The following is a 19,369-nucleotide window of genomic DNA, read 5'->3' as shown; positions in this document are numbered from 1 at the left end:
CCTGAGATATTTTTTTCACAGCTGTTTTTTTTGTAACCAGATACTTGTTACCGAAGGTAATTTATAAATTTCCAGCTGGTATAGTGAATAAGATCAGTTTATACTAGTGGCTGGTAATGGGGGCCAAGTGAATATTTAACTGTGGCCCTTAGCATTGCCCTCTGCTCTTATTCTCTGAGTTACATAACTGAAAGCGGCTTCCACATCATGTGACCTCATGTGCCCACTGCAGGAAGGTCAGGCAGCACATCCAATCAGAGGAAGTGGAGGGAGTGCAATGTATTCTCCACGATTGCGCTCCTTTTTCCTCTGTCAGCTCCAAACTAAAGGTAAGGGTTTTGAATAAAGTTTGCTAGATTAGCTAGTGTGTGGGGAAGTTTAGGTGGTATTTGGGATGAGGGTTGCACGTGTTGAGGTCTGGGAGGTATGTGGATGGCATGTGGGGGGCTTGTGCAGAAGTCAGTACTGTATGATGGTTACTAAGATGCTCTCTCTATTGTATTGTGATCACTGGGATGCTCTCTATTGTATGGAGTTTGCTAAGATGCTGTTTGTATTGTATTGAAGTTGATAGGATGCTCTCTGTATTGTATGGTGGTCATTCAGATGCTCTCTGCATTGTGTGGAGTTTTTTCTTGTCAGATTTTGTGAGGTATGGTGCCAGAGAGTGGTGGTGAGTGAGGAGTATTTCAATGGGTTAGGTATGCTGCCAGGGAGAAGTGATGGGTGAAGTATGGTGCCAAGGAGTGCTGGTGAGTGGTGACTATCTTAGTGCATGATGTATGGTGCCAGCGAGAAGTGATGGGAAAAATGAGATTTCAGTGGGTGATGGATATTTGCCGAAAAGTAGTGGAGAGTGATGGCTATTTCAGTGGGTAAGGTATGTAAGGTGAAGGAGTAGTGGTGCATAAAGGATATTTCAGTGGGTGAGGTATGGTGCCAGTGAGTAGTGATAGGCAAATGAGATTTCAGTGGGTTATGCATATTGCCAAATAGTAGTCTTGTGTGATGGCTATTTCAGTGGGTAAGGTATGTAAGGTTAATGAGTAGTGATGGATAAAGGATATTTCAGTGGCCGAGGTATGGTGCCAAAGAGAAGTGATGTGGGAAGAGGCTTGCAGTGAGTGAGCTATGGTGTCTGAGTAGAGGTGAGTGAGGTGGATTTTATTCTTTGAGGGATGGTGTATGTGAGGAGTTAGTGTGCTGTGTAGTACAGGCAGCAATACTTACCTCTATGTCTGATAATTTGTCTGTGCTCTGCTCTTCATTCCTCCACTGCATTTAACAGTGAAGACATTCTGAAGATCCCAAAACTATATAATAAATACAGTATACTGTAAGTGATTTCACCTTAATGTAATGTGCTTACAACACTGGCTGTGCCTTTCCCCAGCAAGCATTTGAGTCTATACAATGTTTATATCTGTGTTGAAGCAGGGAATGCGAGCTTTGCATTTTGTAGTATATGGCAAGTAAAACATTGGGGTTGGAAGGTTAAGCTGCACTTCAAAGGCTACGTAACATGGAAACTATTGTATTATATAACAATAGAACCGTGGATAAGGCGGTGCAACATGTGATACCTCCCGGGGTACATTCCATTACTCCCACCAAAGTGAGTGTGCCATGGGAGCTGCCAGTGTTGTCTCTCCTGGAACTGTCTAGTTCAGTGTTGGCTAACCTTGACACTCCAGCTGTTGTGGAACTATATATCCCAGCATGCCCTGCCACAGTTTTAGCATGCCCTAATAGCAAAACTGTAGCAGTGCATGCTGGGTTATGTAGTTCCATAACAGCTGGAGTGTCAAGGTTAGCCAAGACTGGTCTAGTTACAGCTCAGCTTTCATTTAATACCTACTCTATGTGTTGTTAATCATGTGCTGTGATTCTTCATGAAATGTGGAAATCTTAACACATTTAATGAAAAAAATGAAGAAAAAAAAACAGATTATTAAATGCAATATTTATTAAATCCCAGCATGCTATCTGAAATATAATACATAAATCATGTAGCAAATACATACAGTTTAACAACATACAGTAATGAATAAATCCCACATATATATATAGAAAGATAAAATACAACACTGTAGATTAGCAATAGGTAAAACTGACAAAAAATATAATTATTAGTGAAGGATAAAATGATGCTTGGAAACAGAACCCAGAAAATGAGTTGGCGTTTTATCAAAATGATTTAATAGCACTTATAACACATGAAAGAGAGTATATAAGGTGGGAGTTTAGCAGTATATTTCTTTGTAGGGGTCCATTCTTATTGTAATAATACATTGTAGCATATAGGTTTAATATTCTAAGTACCTATTAAAACAGGATGTGGTTGTAAGCAGAGCAAATAAAATTATTTCTCCTATAGATTCATGTATCCATCCGGTATTACCGCGTAGTGTTAATAATAGCCAACTTAAACATATTTACTGGATTGGCACATCTATGTTTTATTTTCCAGACCATTTTAGGCCATGATATCACACGTATGTTAAAAGAGTATACAAATATTTTGTGGCACTTTTGTGTTATGTGTTGATTGGACAAAACAGCAGGTTTTCATATTCCCAGTTCTACATCCAAGCCAAACGCAGCAGAAAACTGTGCCATCAAAACTCTTATTTTATATACAATGAATAAGGAACAGATATTGCATTACCCACTCCTGCTTGTATTAGAACACAGTAACACACTGATCAATTGCACTGTAGGAAGACATAGTACAAATGAAGTGCGTTTAATTTATAAATGAGCGGTTCGGTTTTGCTTGTTTATGTTGGGATCTCAAAAACAGCATCTTATTGGCTATCCGGCTCGAACGTGTTTTGGATAGCCAATAATATAAATCCAAACTTACAGTAATTTGATAAAAAGAACTGAGTCACAACCGACCCACTCATCTGTAGTTTAATTAAATCAAATGGCGAGGTCCATAACAAGATGGAGAAAATGTTGTGCCATATTTCCGCTTAGGCAGTGCATGGGCGGAGTCGGCGGAAGCGGCACTGGATGCACTACCAGGGTGCCACAGGTGTTCAGTCACTCTCACCATGTGAGTCGCACTGCTATCATGTCATCTTAGACAGGTAATAAACTCAAGAGTGCTTCCTAATTGGAACTAAATGGTGGGTGTAGCAACGTTCCAGCTGCTCCACCTTCTACTCCCATTCCTCTCCTACCTATTGAGAGGAGCTTTAACCAGGCCAGAATCTGCTTCACAGTTCAACTTGTAACCCTCAGCGGTCTGGCACTGAACCCAGGCTGAGCAGAACTTTGCTGAATGAGGAGAACTGTAATAAAACAAAATACAAGGATCCTGCTAGCAGAGAAATACTCTGCCAGCAGGAGAGAAAGGAGAATTGGAGATTGATTGGAATATAGGAAACAGAAGTTGGAGAAGAACAAGCTAGAGATCATACATCTATGAGAACATTTATTCAGGAATATAGAAGACAACAAGACAAAAGACAGATATGGCCAGATTATTAATGGAACTACAGTACAGCTCCAGGCTTTCACATGAAAATAGGCCCATTATGATGACAGCATGATGATGACAATCCACCCAGTTGACCACACACTCGCCCATAAATCAAAAAATATTCAGTGGTGGCTCCAGGGGTGGGGTTGCAACGCAGTTCAAAATACAAATAGGGGAGCCACTTCGACTGTCAGTGAGTCCCAGCCATCTATGTTTGGCAGCGTTTAAAATGGCAGTTGGTGTGGTTCCCCTATTTTAATTTTGGACTGTGCTGCAGCTCTACCTCTAGAGCCGCCACTGTAAGTATTACAATAGTATTTCTAATTTCCTCACAAAAATGATGCAATTTTTTTCTACTTTTACATAATTACGGAGAGATTAGGGCTGATAGTGTAGGGGGGTACACGCCCACATGGCCCTGGCCACACCCACACATCACTGGTCACACCCACATGGCCCTGGCCACACCCATACAGCACTGGTCAAACCCACATGGTATTGGCCACACCCATACAGCACTGGTCACACCTCCTCCCCTTCTCACAATAGGCCCTTGATTATTTTCAACCCCGGGCCCTTATAGCCCTTAGTTCAGCACTGGAGACAGGAGTATAAATAGTATAGTGTACCCTCCTATAACATGCAACATAGATGCCTCTGCCTAAACTGTTGGGTGTCTCATTAAGTCAGGTCATTCAGAAATATTCTTTGTTTAGAAGCTCTAACAACCCCAACAGGCGATAATGGTATTAGTTATGCACTCTGATGTGGTCATGCGTGAAAAGAAAGCAGTATTTTCCATAGGAAACCATGTCCTAAATATAGATTTCTACATACACTGGCTATTATTTCCATTCCTATGGAGACTGTACACTAGTTATGCAGCCTTCTAATGCTGTCCACACCCTCTCCATGTTGTCCAAACCCCCTGCACCTTAATACTGTTTTCTCTAGGCAGCATGGCTCCTTACCACAGTTCTGCCGTCCCCACACATCCAATGCACTTGCATAGTACCCGGGTGGATATTGCATAGTACATGCTGTACAGCTAGCACTGTGCCACAATGTTTGCCTGAATTACACTCGCTCCATCGCAATCTATGCATTTTTATTGGTCAATATATAGTAATATCTTAAACCAAGGTTAAACTTGAACAAAGTTTGATAGTTTTCTTGTTAACGCATGCAATATTATATACTGTAGACACATAACTGTGGATATTTCAGAATCTTGATGCTTATCTTCACTTTTTATCCATTATGTTTTAGTCACAGTAGAAATCGATAGCCTGCAAGAGAGATATAAAGAAAATATTTGCAATTAACACCAAAAGTACCTTACAAAAAGTCAATGTATAGCTGTAACATCTAAGAAACCTTTGTTACTAGAATATAGTTTTCTTCATCCCCTTCTGTTACAGAAAGGATTAGTTTGCTGGCTGGTCTGTGCCCAATATCTAATTAACACTAGTGAGCAGAATGGATAATGATCACTGCAACAGAAGCATGTAGTACTTTTACAAGTGATAATTTGGGCACCTGTACTTACAGTGTCATGACGCATCTCTTGCATCTAGGATGGGGCAGGGGTGCAACGAGAACCTAGCGGCCTCACGGCAATATTGTCAAAGTCTCCCCCCTCTCCAGTTACAAGTTTTCAAAGCGCTCCCTCAGTCCCACGCTTACCTTCCACAATAAGAGCCGTAAGTAGACTTTTTGATGCCCTGGGCCAGAAAGAGCATTGGCACCCCCCCTTCCCCATTCCCCCCCTCCCCACTTTTCAAATAGGGACATAAGATGAGCACCCAAAAGATGGGTGTGGCCCTATGGGGAAGGGGCATGACAAATATGATTTGCCAAATACAATGATGAAGGTGTACTGATCCTGTTGTACCTCTGCTATCCAGGTGTCACAGCCAACTACAGTGTGAATCCAATGGCTGCAGTGATGATACACAATAATTATGCAGTATAACCCACCAGCTTTAGATGTAGGAGAGCGCTGGTGAAGCTGCACCTGCAGCAGGATTTGAAAGGTGATAGATTTGAGTCCCGGGTATGACAGCATTTTGAAATGTGTGCGCTAAATAAAAGAGGATGTGACTGAAGGTGAGTGGGGAGTTGCCCAGGGAGGAGATAGTTGTGGCCAGAACAAGCTGGGGATATAAGAAAAGTCTACAAGTGAGAATGATTATAAACAGGAAGTTCACAGGTCGGAGCAGTGCCCCCTACCCTGTGGTGCCCTGTGCCGTGGCACATGTCGCACCACCCTAGTTACGGCCCTGTCCACAATCATTGACTTTATGTATTGCAGCTTCTGCTTCAATCTGCAGACTATTGCTTAATGTCCGAGAGAAAGTGGACAGCGTTTACCTATGGCGGGATGCATGACGCATCGCATTCGGGTTGCGAGGTATCCCGCCACTCTTTGCATGCATGCCGGCGTTAATAACACCAGTATGCATGATGGAAAATGCAAAGGTCAGCTCTCTCGGTAAGAGCTATCCTTTGCAAGTGAAGGACTTCAAGGTCTATGACCCTTTGGCGTCCTTCTGCGCATGTGTAGAAGGACACGCAACCTGTGAGTTGCTGGGAGGAATCCGATTGGATGCCTCCCCATGGGGTGCGCTGTGAATAGAAGCCCATAGGCTTCTATTGGGCAATGCCATCTGAAGATGACGTTGCCCACCGCATCAAAGCCCTGAAATATATCGCATTCCGGGGCTTGATGCATATGAGAAATGTGGTCAGAACCCTGAAAAGGGCACTTTCAGGGGTTTGACCGCATTTCTTGCTTTTGCTGTATTCCGCCCCTAGTACGGGACTCCAAAGCAGCGCACTCTTCCTGCCACCTCTGCCTACTGTAACATTGCACAGTCAGTCCATACCAGCAGGGCAGCTGGAATAGATTATGCAGTGTGATTCGATGGAGAAGGTGACGGGCAAGCTGGGGCCGCCACCTCCTTGTCTGTAAGCTGCAGAGAGCCTTGCTGGAGGCAGGAGGATGGACAGCAGGGGGGCAGATTCTGATGCATAACTGAGTGCAGGGGGGATTGCGAGCCCCGTAGCAACCACAACCCTTGGGCTGTGGCAAATACCGATACTATAATGATGACGGTTGCAACTGGTCTAAAATGAATGGGCGGCGCAGGTTTCTACATGCAGACGCACGAACATCTGCAGTAGCCCTACGGATTCTCACATGAGAAAAAGGTAGTAAATCAGCCATATGGGGCCGCCCGCAGCTACAGCCCCTCTGCGTGTGACTCAGAAGGACCAGCAGCTTAGAAAGGTCTTTAGGACTTATGCTACCCGTGAATGCCCAGTTACAACAATTTAGCTACAAGTGGAGATGCAGCTGAGATAGGTACGACCCTGAATCTCTTGTAGCCACTCATAGTTGTGAATGCTCAGCTTGGATGCACGCCCAGTGCAAGAAAATAAATAATGAATACTGTATATACAGTGGCGTATCTATAATGGGTGCAGTGTGTGCGGGGCACATGGACCCCCAGGTCCAGGGGGGTCCCGCACCGCACACCCTGCACCCATATTATTTTAAACTTACCTGTCTGTGGTCCCGCGATCGGTGTCAGCGCTGCTAAGAACACCGGAAAATGGGCGCCGCAGCCATTTTTCCGGTGTTCTGCACATGCGCAGTAGACTCCGGGCACACTCTAGTGCCCGGAGTCTACTAATGCTCCGGTGGCTGGCCAGTCGCATCAGTCGGCTGCCGGCCACCTGGAAGAGAGGAGGGGGCCCTGCACGGGGAGTGCACACGGGCCCCTTCCTCGCTTAAGATGCCCCTGTGTGTATATGTATGCAAAATGTACTGTGAGCAACTGTGAACCAGCCTACACAGTGCTCTCCATCGGTATGGGGACAGAGGAGTCAAAGTTGATTCAGATAGTATATGAAAATAAGACAGAATTACAGAAATCCCCTTTGCAATTAAGATTAGTTCTGTTCATAGGTGACATACAGTACGTTATTATTAGCCATTTTGAGTAATGACACAGTTGATTGCCAGTAGTTTTCTATTGGCCTTTCAGAGTCACAAAAATTATGAGTTATATTAGACTGTTACCAGGAAAAAGTTGAAGGCCTATACTGAGAAGGGGAGGGGAGTGCTGTGTGGGTGGTGCCATGTGGGCGTGTACACCCCTACACTATCCGCTCCATGGTCCCTCTAAGTACATAAAAAGTGAAAAATTGCATAATTATTATTTATTTATTTATTTAGTTTGAGAACACTAGAAACACAATTTTAATACTTAAGATATCTGGCCAACTGTGTGGGCAGCTGGGCATCATCATGCTGCCATGAAGGTGGGCCTATTTTTTATTTGAAGGCCTGGAGCAGGAGCTCCATCCGCCCCATTGTTAATTTGGCCCTGGCTGCTACAGTCTCTTTAGTGCATGACCTGGTGTCAGTGAGCCTAGACCAACATGAAGACTAGATAACTGTTCGCAATAGAAAAAAATATATCTGAAGATAATCAAAAGTTTAAGCTGAACTATGCCACAGAAATTGAGTAAAGCTAAGCAAGAATTTTGAATATTTGGAAAATGAAATTGTATACCGTACTTAGCAATCAGCAGTTGCCATGTCAACTAAAGAAAACAACTGCAGGTGATAGAAGAAATTAACTGGGACCTGAGATGAAAATCCCAAGAGCTTCAATCAAGATTCACATGGATTACTTTACATCGAATAAGGACTGAGGAGCAGGGAAATGATTGACTATGCATTATTTATTAAGATGGCTAACTGGTTGTTACGTGAACCAGGTATAAAACTCAAGTGAGGATTTTACTGTGTTTACAGGAGTATTCCAGTGGCAGGAGCACAGGTGCATGTATGGCAACAGGGCAAGAGTGACCTAAAAGTGGTAATGATGATATGGCATTTAGGAAGAACAACATGTAAATGTTATTTTATATCAGGGTCTAGAGTCCTGAGATTAGCACACTAGCAGGCAAATATAATGGCAGACAATGAAGTCTGGATTCGATTCGGAGGTCCAATACACTAACAGACCAAGGGGCAGCACCCTGAATCGTAGTCAGGTTTGGTACATAATCAGGCACTTCAGTAGCAGACAAGGCAAGGGAGAGTCTAAGTACTGTTCCAGGTCTGATACACAGGAGAGTAAGCAGTAAAGGTTTGACAAAGAACAAGGACTAAATGTAGCAGAGATCTGATACACAGATATCAGAGCAGGTAAATGGAACAGGCAGAACAGATGGTCAATTAATCAGTTGGGGTTAATACACTGAAGAGCAGATAGAAAAGTGGTGTGCAGCAGACAGACAAGCTTACACTAGCAATCACCTAGACATTGAATCCGATTGAACATCTCTGGAGAGATCTGAAAATGGCTGTGCGCACCGAGGCTTCCCATTCAACCTGATAGAGCTTGAGAGATGCTGCAAAGAGGAATGGGCGAAACTGCAAAACTGCCCAAAGATAGGTGTGCCAAGCTTGTGGCATCATATTCAAAAAGACTTGAGGCTGTAATGGCGGTCAAAGGTGCATCAACAGAGTATTGAGCAAAGGCTGTGAATACTTATGTACATGTGATTTCTTAGGGTTTTTTTTTTTTATTAAATTTGCAAAAATCTCAAAAAAAGTTTTTACACGTTGTCATTATGGGGTATTGTGTGTAGAATTTTGAGGCCAAAAATGAATTTATTCCATTTTGGAATAAGGCTGTAACATAACAAAATGTGGAAAAAGTGAAGCGCTGTGAATACTTTCCGGATGCACTGTATATGACCTATCCTAGCCTATCCTGAAAGGACACAAACTAGCTATGGGATCCCAGAATTTTAGGCATTTCTAACATTTGGTTGACTGGTTTTTGCCAGCTATGTAAGCCAAGTCTGGGTCAGGCCAGGCAAGAAGACTTCCAAAGCAACAGCTAATAATACTTCATGTATAGTGCCACAGACACTTGCTGTATAAAAAAATTGAATACATTACTATCTGAAGCAGAGGAACTCAACCCTCATGTTTCCCCAACAGGTCATGTTTTCAGCATTTCTGTCTGTGGAAGCAGGTGGGATAATTACTGAGGACTGAAGTTGAGAATCCCGATCTAAAACATGCTTAATATAAAATTACAAGTTTAATATATATTTGCATCATAACAGTAAAAGCATGACACATATAGATGACCAAAACGCTGTACAAATACATTTCATACAGTCCTTATGTTTGTAAAACCAGCTCTCCAGAATATATAATAATACTTTAGGGAAGTGAGGAGAAAAACATAAAACGCAATTGTACGTGTGTGTATTCAATAATCCATCTGTCTAGAACTGAGAGGCGTAAGCAATGCTGCCAATTTCTGCTTAGTTTCCACGTGTGCAGTAACAAATATCTTAATAAACAACTGTTCATTTGCTAGTATGCAATCTGCTGGGTGATTTGCAGCTACAGTTCAGAATGCAGAACTAAATACAATTTTGTTTGAATGCGTTGTTTAAATGGCCTCTTAAAAACATATTAAATAAACAATTATATTAGCTGTTGACTGATTATTTTTCTGTTAAGAATATATTCATATTATTCAAATAAAAAGCTATGCTTCCAATTAATGGTTGGAATGTTGTCCTGGACTAGATGTATAATTAGGCATGACTGACACATGCCTCTGACTACTCACAAAGAAGGAACATTTTATCCATGCATCCCTTCACACCACTTATTCACTGGCTCTACTGATTCATAGCTGTATCTGTTATGCCTGCCTGTAACATCACTCTATTTATTTATAACTATATAATCCAAAAGAAAGTAATAGAGTGCACTCACGGTCAGGCAGTGTCTTCAGTTGGTATTCTGTATTCATGTAAGAGATCACATGGTCCGGAAGATGCCTGTTTGTGTAGGAATGTGACCAATGTCGTCATCATACAACAGAGGTTTAACCAGACTTGTGCGCCCTGTGTTACCTTCTGCCCCATGTCCCCTCCAGTCTCCTGTCACTCCAGCCCCATTACTCCAGCCTCCTCCACCCTGTCACTCCAGCCTCTTGTCACTCCAGCCTCCTGGTCCCTCTCACTCCAGCATCCTGTCACTCCAGCCTTTTGCCCCCTCACTCCAGCCTCCTGTCACTCCAGCCTCCTGTCTTTCCACACAGGTTCAACCAGACTTGTGCCCCATGTGTCCCCTCCAGTCTCCTGCCCCTTGTGTTTCTCCAGCCTCCTGTCCTACCAGACTCCCATTTTTAAAGGGTCCTGCCCCATGTCTTTCCAGGCTCCTGCCCTTTGTCACTCCAGCCTCTTGGTCCATCACTCTAGCCTTCTACCCCCTGTCACTCCAGCCTCCTGTCTTTCAAGCCTTCTGCTGGCTGTCACTCCAGTCTCCAGCTCTCTGTCACTCCAGCCTCCTATCACTCAATCTTTCTGCCCCATCACTGCAGCCTTCTGTCACTTCATACTCCTGACCCATCAATCCAGCCTCATGCCCCCTGTTACTCCAGTCTCCTGGCCCCTGTCACTCCATCCTCTTGCCCCCTGTCACTCAATCCTCCTGCCCCCTGTAACTCCATCCTCCTGCCCACTGTTACTCCAGCCTCCTGGACCCTGTCACTCCATCCTCCTGTCCCCTGTCACTCCATCTTCCTGCCTGTCTCTCCAGTCTCATGCCCCATCAGTTTACCCTCCTACCCCATCACTCCTGCCTCCTGTCACTCCAGCCTCCTGCCCCCTGTCACTCCATCCTCCTGCTGTATCACTCCATTCTCCTGCTCCCTGTCACTCCAGCCTCCTGCCCCATCACACAATTATCCTGACCCATATCACTCCAGCCTCCTGTCTTTCAAGCCTTCTGCTGGCTGTCACTCCAATCTCCAGTTGTCTGTCACTCCAGCCTCCTATCACTCAATCTTTCTGCGCCATGACTTCAGCCTCTTGTCACTTCATACTCCTGGCCCATCACTCCAGCCTCCTGCCCCTTGTTACTCCGGCCTCCTGCCCCCTGTCACTCCAGCCTCCTGGACCCTGTCACTCCATCCACCTGCCCCGTCACTTCATCCTCCTGCCTCGTCACTCCATCCTCCTGCCCCATCACTCCAGCCTCCGGCCCCGTCACTCCAGCCTCCTGCCCCATCAGTTTACCCTCCTGCCCCCTGTTACTCCAGCCTCCTGTCACTCCTGCCTCCTGCCCCATCACACAATTCTCTTCCCCCATATCACTCCAGCCTCCTGTTCCCTGTCACTCCAACCTTCAGTCCCCCATCACTCCATTCGCCTTCTTGGCCGCTTCAACTTACCTTCTTCTTGGACTGCCTTCATTTGTACATGTGCAGAAGGCACATGTCTGGAGATGCACCTCTGTGGAGCGCCGCAGGATCTTAGTGCCCATTGGCTATATGGCAGCAGCGGTGCTGGTGGGGTGACTGCAGCTGTGCCCAAGGCCGCAGTGCTCTGGGCAGTAGTGCTGCCAGCTCATTTCTTCAACCGCCCCTGTTCAGAGTTGTACGCAAACCCAATGGTTTGTGCAACTCCAATGGTTCCCGATTGGCGCATGTGCAGGATCTGTGATGGCGGTCGCAGTGCCCCCTAAGTTGCAGCATGGTTGAAATGCTGTAGCCATTTTGAGGTGAGGAAGGGGAGATGGCCAGCATCCCAGAAAACATGGGGGGTCAGCCCCGTTTTCTGAGCATGCATAGGATGCCCACTGCCAGCATCACAGATCTGAGGGCTGCATCCAAAGATGTAGCATTGGTCATCGGCCATCTGAGTAAGCCTACTCAGAATGGCTGCCCGAACTCCACTGCTGAGGCCAGTTAATCTGTGTCAGAAGACGCAGAGACTGGCCTTGCCATGCCCAGAAATTAGGCTGAAACGGTCAGCCTCCCTGCCCCCAAATGGCAGCAACCTGTCAATCAGGCTGCAGCTTCCCCAACACTCTGCGACTGGAGCAGCAGCTAATTTGCAGCAAATGTGCACTGCAGCTCCGGAATATGTTAAACCATCGGGTTTGTGTATAGACTCTTGAGTCCTTCTGGAGAAAAGTGCAATACAATTAAAATTATTATTATTACTATTATAAACCCCATTATCTCCCTCCTCCCCATTGAGTGCCAATTTGGTTTATCTGCATACATCAGATTATCTCTCTCTAAAACTTGATACATCTCAAACAATGTTAACAAATACAATGAAAGCGAATTGCATGTTGCACATTGTATTCAATAGCTTGCTGACTTACTGTTGTGGGTAATTCCAGAAGTGTGTCCTGGTAGACAGTCAGCTCTTCGATGAGATTGCTAGGAAAATAACCAACAATTCCCATCTGATCCCTGTACTGGTCACTATATACCTGCCAATGAGAAGGAGAATTAGACAAGATCGGCATAATTCCAGGTTGCACTGATATGGAACAAAGCAGCTGTCACTTCTGCTGAACGATCATTTTTTCAATGAATAATCAAACAAATCTTACAACTTGCCCTACTAGCTTACCAGATGGACCCTGGCTCACCAAGAGGGTGGGGGTTATTAATTACCCAGGCCCAGGCTTGTTGGAGGGGCCCGGCAGAAACCCAGGTCAGCTGCTGAGGGGGACATAGTATTTTTTCACTTTTTTGGGGGGAGTGGACATGGTCACGCCTCCCATATTTGGACACACCCCTCCAGTACCCAGGCCTTTGTTGTCTCTCGCCAGCCCATGATGGACAGTATGTGGTAACAATAAGTGATAAGTCATGTTTCCAATGTCACGTTTTATACAGTCTGATAATACAGTAGCCGGAACATTGGTTACTGTATTATGGGCCTGATTCAGGAAGGTACGCAGTTGCTAATACACACGGAATTGGCCGATTATTGCATTCTGCGCATACGTATGCATCGCAGTGCGCGAACTAGCCATTGCGATCGGGACTGCCATCACAGTGACTACGCAGACCCATCACAGAGTGATTGACAGGAAGTACCGTTTGTGGGTGATAAGGGGGGGTGGTCGGCTGAACGCAGGTGTGCCAGTGCGTTTGAACGCCTTTGCAGGGGCATGCCTAAATTATCCACTGCGATGCCCTACGCAGCCTGAGGCCTGATAGCGTGCAATGAGGTTTGCAATTTCTGAGTAAAATTAGAGCTTGTGCAGGTGGGTGTGAGGCTGCGATGGTACACAATTGTACCGATGTTTTCGCAGTCTTGCTAAACATTACAGATGTGTGTAAGATAAAGTGGGCGTCCCTACGTAGTGGTGTGGCAGCATTGCGATCGCAATGAATTACCATACTATCGCAGTTGACCTGCGTGCGTAATCACTGTTGCATTCACAGTTGGGTTCTGTAGTAAATCAGGCCCTATGTAAGACTTCAAAACTGCTAAGTATCACTATTAGCTGAATGCAAGATCCCTACTTCTGTAAATGTGCAATTAACTGATTTGAGAAGATATATTTAAATGAATGACATGTTAATCCTTTGATCACTTTTTTAAATGCTCAGAATATGACTAATTGGTCCAGGCTACACCAGGACAGTTCTGATTTAGGTATAAACAAGGAAAGGGTTCAGAGGGCAAATGTACTCAGTAGCGCACGCAGGGAGGTTTCTGAGTACCCAGAAACCCCCCCTGACAGACCCAAGAGCAGGCACCATGTTCTTAAGCCCCGTCCACCTCAAGGCAAATTCCCCAGGTCAGTCGGGAGAAGGCGGAGCCAATAAGACGTGATTCCATTAGAATCGTGTAATTTGGCTCTGCCCCCTCATGATTGACCAGCAAATCGCGGCATTTTGCCGCTAGGGGGGAGCCTATTGATTTGTGCAAGGTAAGTGTGTGTGTGTAATGTATGTGTAACTTATGTATGTGTGTGTGTAATGTATGTGTAACTTATGTATGTGTGTGTGTAAGGTATGTGTGACTTATGTATGTGTGTGTATGTGTGGAAACCCCCCTGTAAAATTCCTGTGTTTGCCCGTGAATGTACTGTAATTTTCAAAGTGCTATGGAATATATCAACTGATAAGCACATAGAGAATTGTGGCCAAAATAACAACTACTTAATCAATTATATATTCAGCCTATGGCAGTGCAGCTGTTGTTGAACTAAAACGCCCAGTATATTCTCTGCCAGAGCCTACAGTTTAATGACACCTGGAGCAGTTTTGTTTACTGCCAGAGACATGATACTATGATTTATCAACTAGTGATATTTTTGTTATCACTTGTTACGAATCTTAAATGGTGCTCCAACCAATCAGCTCCTAACGTTAAGTTATCAAACACATGACAGTTAGGAGCTGAGTGGTTGGAGGAGCACTGTATAAGATTCGTAATGAGTGATAAGAATATCACTCGATGAATCTGGGCCTGAATTTCAAGAATATCTCAACTCAACTACGTTTTTGGTCACAGGTATAAATGATTAGTTCTTCAATGTAAACATCTACTACCACTATGATACTTAGGGGGCATATTACTGAGTTTTCAACTAAAATAATGTAAAAACGGCCATTTTCACATAATTTTCACATTATTTTAGTTTCACAAAAATTTATCACAGGGCTTTTGGAGCAGATTTCAATAAAATCTTCTCCATGCCCATCAGCTCTGCTTATTGACATTTCCTACACCTGTGATAGTACATATGGTCAGCCCGGGATCCAGTCTAAAGACCTACAGTAAAAAGGTAGACAATGTCTAGATAGACACCAGATGTTAGACAGTCAATAGGTCGACAGGGATAAAAGGTTGACAGGGACAAAAGGTCGACACACTAAAGGTCGACATGTAAGAAGGTCGACAGGTACAAATGGTCGACAGGGTCAAAAAGTTGGCATGAAAAAGGTAGACATAAAAAATGGTCGACACATTTGGGGGTTTTTTAGGGATAGGGATAGGTTTAAGGTTAGGTTTAGGGTTAGGCACTTACCAGAGGGTTAGGCACTTACCCCAATGTTTGGGTTAGGCACTTACCCTGATGGTTAGGGTTAGGCACCAGGAGGGAGGGTTAAGGTTAGGCACTTACCGGAGGGTTAGGGTTAGGCACTAGAAGGGACGGTTAGGGTCAGGCACCTACCCCAATGCTTAGGGTTAGGCACCAAGGGGAGGGTTAGGGTTAGGGTGAAGATTAGAGTTAGAAAACAAACAAAAAAATGTGTCAACCATTTTTTGTCTACCTTTTTCATGTCGACCTTTTGATCCTTTCGACCTTCTTACATGTTGACATTTAGTGTGTCGACCTTTTGTCCCTGTTGACCTATTGACTGGCTAACATTTGGTGTCTATATAGACATTGTCTACCTTTTTACTGTAGATCTTTCAATCCACACCCGGTTGTCCTAGATTTATCTAACCTCAATTGTTAAATCTTTTGGAACAAACCCTTCTAAACTAACGCCATCGGTGAGTGAGCTGCTTCTGTAACTGGATGAGCTGAACTGTGTAGTCCTATCAGGCACTGACTTCATGATCTGTCTGCACCCGCTGCTTTATTGTACTGGGCATGTGCAGAGTGTGACCCAGCAAGTGAAGGCGTAAGCCCGATGAGGACACATTGCCAGGACAGAGCTTGTGATAAAACCTGTGATAACATCTAATATTGCAATGTGATATTAATTGATATTATAGCATCACCATCGTTTTCAAAATGCATATGCCATTTATTCCTATGGTTTATTTTATATGCAGTCTTATTATTCCCAGTTATTTTCAATATAGTTGCATTAAAAGCATACTTGCCTACTCTCCCGGGACCTCCCGAATATCGGGTGCTCCTCCCAGCACCCTGCAAGAGTAGGCAAGTCCCCCGGAATGGCGGATGCCCCCCTCCCCCGACTCCCAAAGTGCCCGCCGAAAAAATGGGCGGTTCGGGGGTGCGATGACGCAATTTGCACTGAATCACGTCATCGAAGCCCCACCTCCTGGTTTAGAACGTCAACAAAATGGCCTCTGCGCAGGGTTGAGAAAACCTTCAGCAGCCAAGAGATTAAAGAATCCAGAAAACATGACCTTTCATGGTATTCGAGGACTGGAGTTAAAAGCACTAATTTAAAAGAAGTCAGTGTCTTAGTACTTAGCAATAATTATATTGGTCATGGCGAGCTGATAAATCTATAACCAAGGACATTTTCAGTATTCAGTATATGTAATCTTACACTTCCAGACCAGAACTCTCCCGAGTCCTCATCGTCCTTTACCAGTTTAGTATAGACATAGACCAGCTCATTTTTCTTGACGTTAATAAATCTGCAGTCTGGGGCATAATAATCATCTACAGCTTTACCAAGTGAGATAGCATCTGAATAAGAAAAAAAACAAGGGAAAGTCAATCATTTTAGTCAAATTAGTGTCACTTTAAAGTTTGTTTTGATTTAATTAGTATTCCATCTTTAGTGCCTATGGTGAAAACGAATGTAAATCATTCACTGTATCATCTCCTTACTGTATTAAAATTCAACATTTATTAAATGGTGAAACGCAATTTTGCTTGTGTCCAATGACACATACTGTAGTGTACAGTACATAGACATGTACACAAAAGCATAGTCACAAACACTACAAGTTGCATACAATAACAGACAGGGTGACGATAGGGGTCTTTGAAGAAGTTATACATTTTTTATATGTAAAGGTTTGTGTAACATACTTATAAAAATGTAGAAGAAAAAGGGAACATGGGTAAAAAAGCAGGATTAGAGAGATCCAGTATTACTAAAAGTTGTCATAAATAAAGATAATATTTAACCAAGTGAATGTACAGTAGATATAACAGGAAAAAAGCATTAGCCAGAGTGAAGTTTTTCAAAATAGTACATTTAAATTTATGTCCCTGGCAGACTTACAAACACATTCATCGTCCGCACAAAGCTTATCCCTTGCCAACTTCGGCATGAAAGCCCCATTAGCCTCCTGATGTATAAATCCAAGACACAAGAATATAACCACAAAATAAACAACCGGAGACATTTCTCCCAATATTTCCTCCCAAGCACCTCAGTCAGTGTCGTAGTACGAAATGCCGCGTTACTCGGCACCTTCAATCATATGCAGTGCATTTAGGCAGAAGCTGAACATCTGGAAAACTCCAGGCAGCCAATAGGGGATGACTTGTGCAGCATTCCAGTCTCTCACATGGGGATGTGAAAACAAGAGGGCTCCTATGCAGCTGGTTATGAAAGACAAGCAGACACTTCCCTTACTTGGAAAAACAACTTTATGCACACAGAGTATTAACTGGTCTAACAATTCCAATGTACCATATACAGTGTTTTTTCATTTATTTTATAAATAATTACTAGAAGTGCATTATTCCTTATACTACATATTGAACACACACATACTGTACTGTAGACAGGCATTAGCATACAGTAAACATTTACACATTTATACTTTTGTACTTTCTCTCCTGATCATTTTACAAAGTAATCACGTTATAGGCCATTATATCATGTAAGTATAGTCATTTATTTTTGTTGAACTTGAGCAGTAAAAATTCTATACAAGCCGTTCTAGTTAGAGTCCATTAAACAATTTAAACAGAAAAACATTATTCTGTTCAATAAAATAAGCGAATTGTTTTACGTTGGGTTGCAAACTAGAGCATTGCACATGCATTTGTAAGGTTCAGCTCTGAGGGCCTGATTCGGGAAGGATCGCAGTAGCAAAGACCCACCGCAGTGCGTGGGCACGAACTAGCAATTGCGATGGGAAATGGGTTTGCAGAGGCTACGCAGACCTCGAGCACATTGATTGACAGGAAGTGCCGTTTGTGGGTGGTGACGGGGGGTGGGCGGGCGAACGCAGGCGTGCCAGTGCATTGCAACACCGTTGCATGGGGCGTGCATAAATTATCCACTGCAATACCATACGCAGCCTGAGGCCGCATAGCGTGCGCTGAAGTTAGCAATTCCTGAGTGAGGTCTGACCTGCTTAACTGTGCGCATGGGTCCGATGTTACCGATTATTTTGCTATGTTGCCCAAGTATACGGATGTGTGTGAAGGGAAGTGGGCGTCCTCATGGTAAGCTGTGATCACAATGCGATTGCAAACATTTGCATTCACCACTGATATTAGCAACTGCGGTGCGTGCGTTCTAGCAGAATAGCGATGCTTGCTGAATCAGGCCCTGAGTTCAGAAACACTTAAGTCAATTGTTTTGAGAAATTACTGTAGGACTATTCCATGCATCAGATTGCCAAGAAGCTGAATATCATACAAAGTTGTTCACTATTGTCTTGAGAGAACAGGAACTAACCTAGAAGGGCCAGATATACTACAGTACAAGAAGATAAGTACTTCAGAGGGGAGGTAGTTGAAATGCTGGCTCCAAGATACAGGCACTCATAATGCCGATGCTGGAATACCGACACCAATCAGCTCCAGCATCCCGACGGTAAGTAGTGGGGTTAGGGTAGTGACGTGCAGTAAGGTCAATGGCTGGGGAGGCAAACATGGAGATGGGTCTGAGTGCTGGGAGCCAGGGGTGTGTCTAGGGATCCGAGCACCCCTGGCAAGGTAATGGGCTGGCACCCCCCATAATTTCAAGAAGTGCCCCCAGTAATAGTCCCCCCTATGCAGTGCCCCAGTAGTAGTCCCCCCTATACAGTGCCCCCAGTAGCGGCCATCCCCCACATAACGTGCCCCCAGTAGCGGCCCCTACAATACAGTGCTCCCAGTAACGTCCATCCCCCCATAACGTGCCCCCAGTAGCGGCCACTTCCTATACAGTGCCCCCTAGTAGCCACACTCCTCCCCCCCTGTGATGTGCTAAAAAAAAAAAAACACACAGAAAAAAAAAGCAACTTACCTGATCCCCGCCCCTGCCGACAACCGCCGCTGTCCACTCCTCCGGGCCATGACGTCTCTCCCATCACCCGCTGCGGAGGGAGTCGGAGTTCATGAGTGAACTC

The 19,369-nt window shown here is 44.3% G+C and overlaps 1 protein-coding gene across 1 annotated transcript; it reads right to left on the bottom strand.

Annotated features, from left to right (window-relative positions):
• Positions 1-1,963: 1,963 nt before the first annotated feature.
• On the bottom strand, positions 1,964-17,509 carry OTOR (otoraplin). The gene is made up of 4 exons (XM_088477201.1): positions 17,302-17,509; positions 16,615-16,757; positions 12,717-12,827; positions 1,964-4,779 (listed from the first exon to the last, which is right to left on the bottom strand). Exons 1-4 carry the CDS (start codon positions 17,423-17,425, stop codon positions 4,756-4,758), a joined length of 402 nt encoding a protein of 133 aa, XP_088333327.1. The 5' UTR covers positions 17,426-17,509; the 3' UTR covers positions 1,964-4,755.
• Positions 17,510-19,369: the final 1,860 nt, after the last annotated feature.

This window comes from Taudactylus pleione, unplaced genomic scaffold (genome assembly GCF_031769625.1).
Source record: "Taudactylus pleione unplaced genomic scaffold, aTauple2 ptg000201l, whole genome shotgun sequence".
In the NCBI taxonomy this organism is placed as follows: Eukaryota; Metazoa; Chordata; class Amphibia; order Anura; family Myobatrachidae; genus Taudactylus; species Taudactylus pleione.
This window is presented reverse-complemented; position numbering and strand designations above follow the sequence as displayed.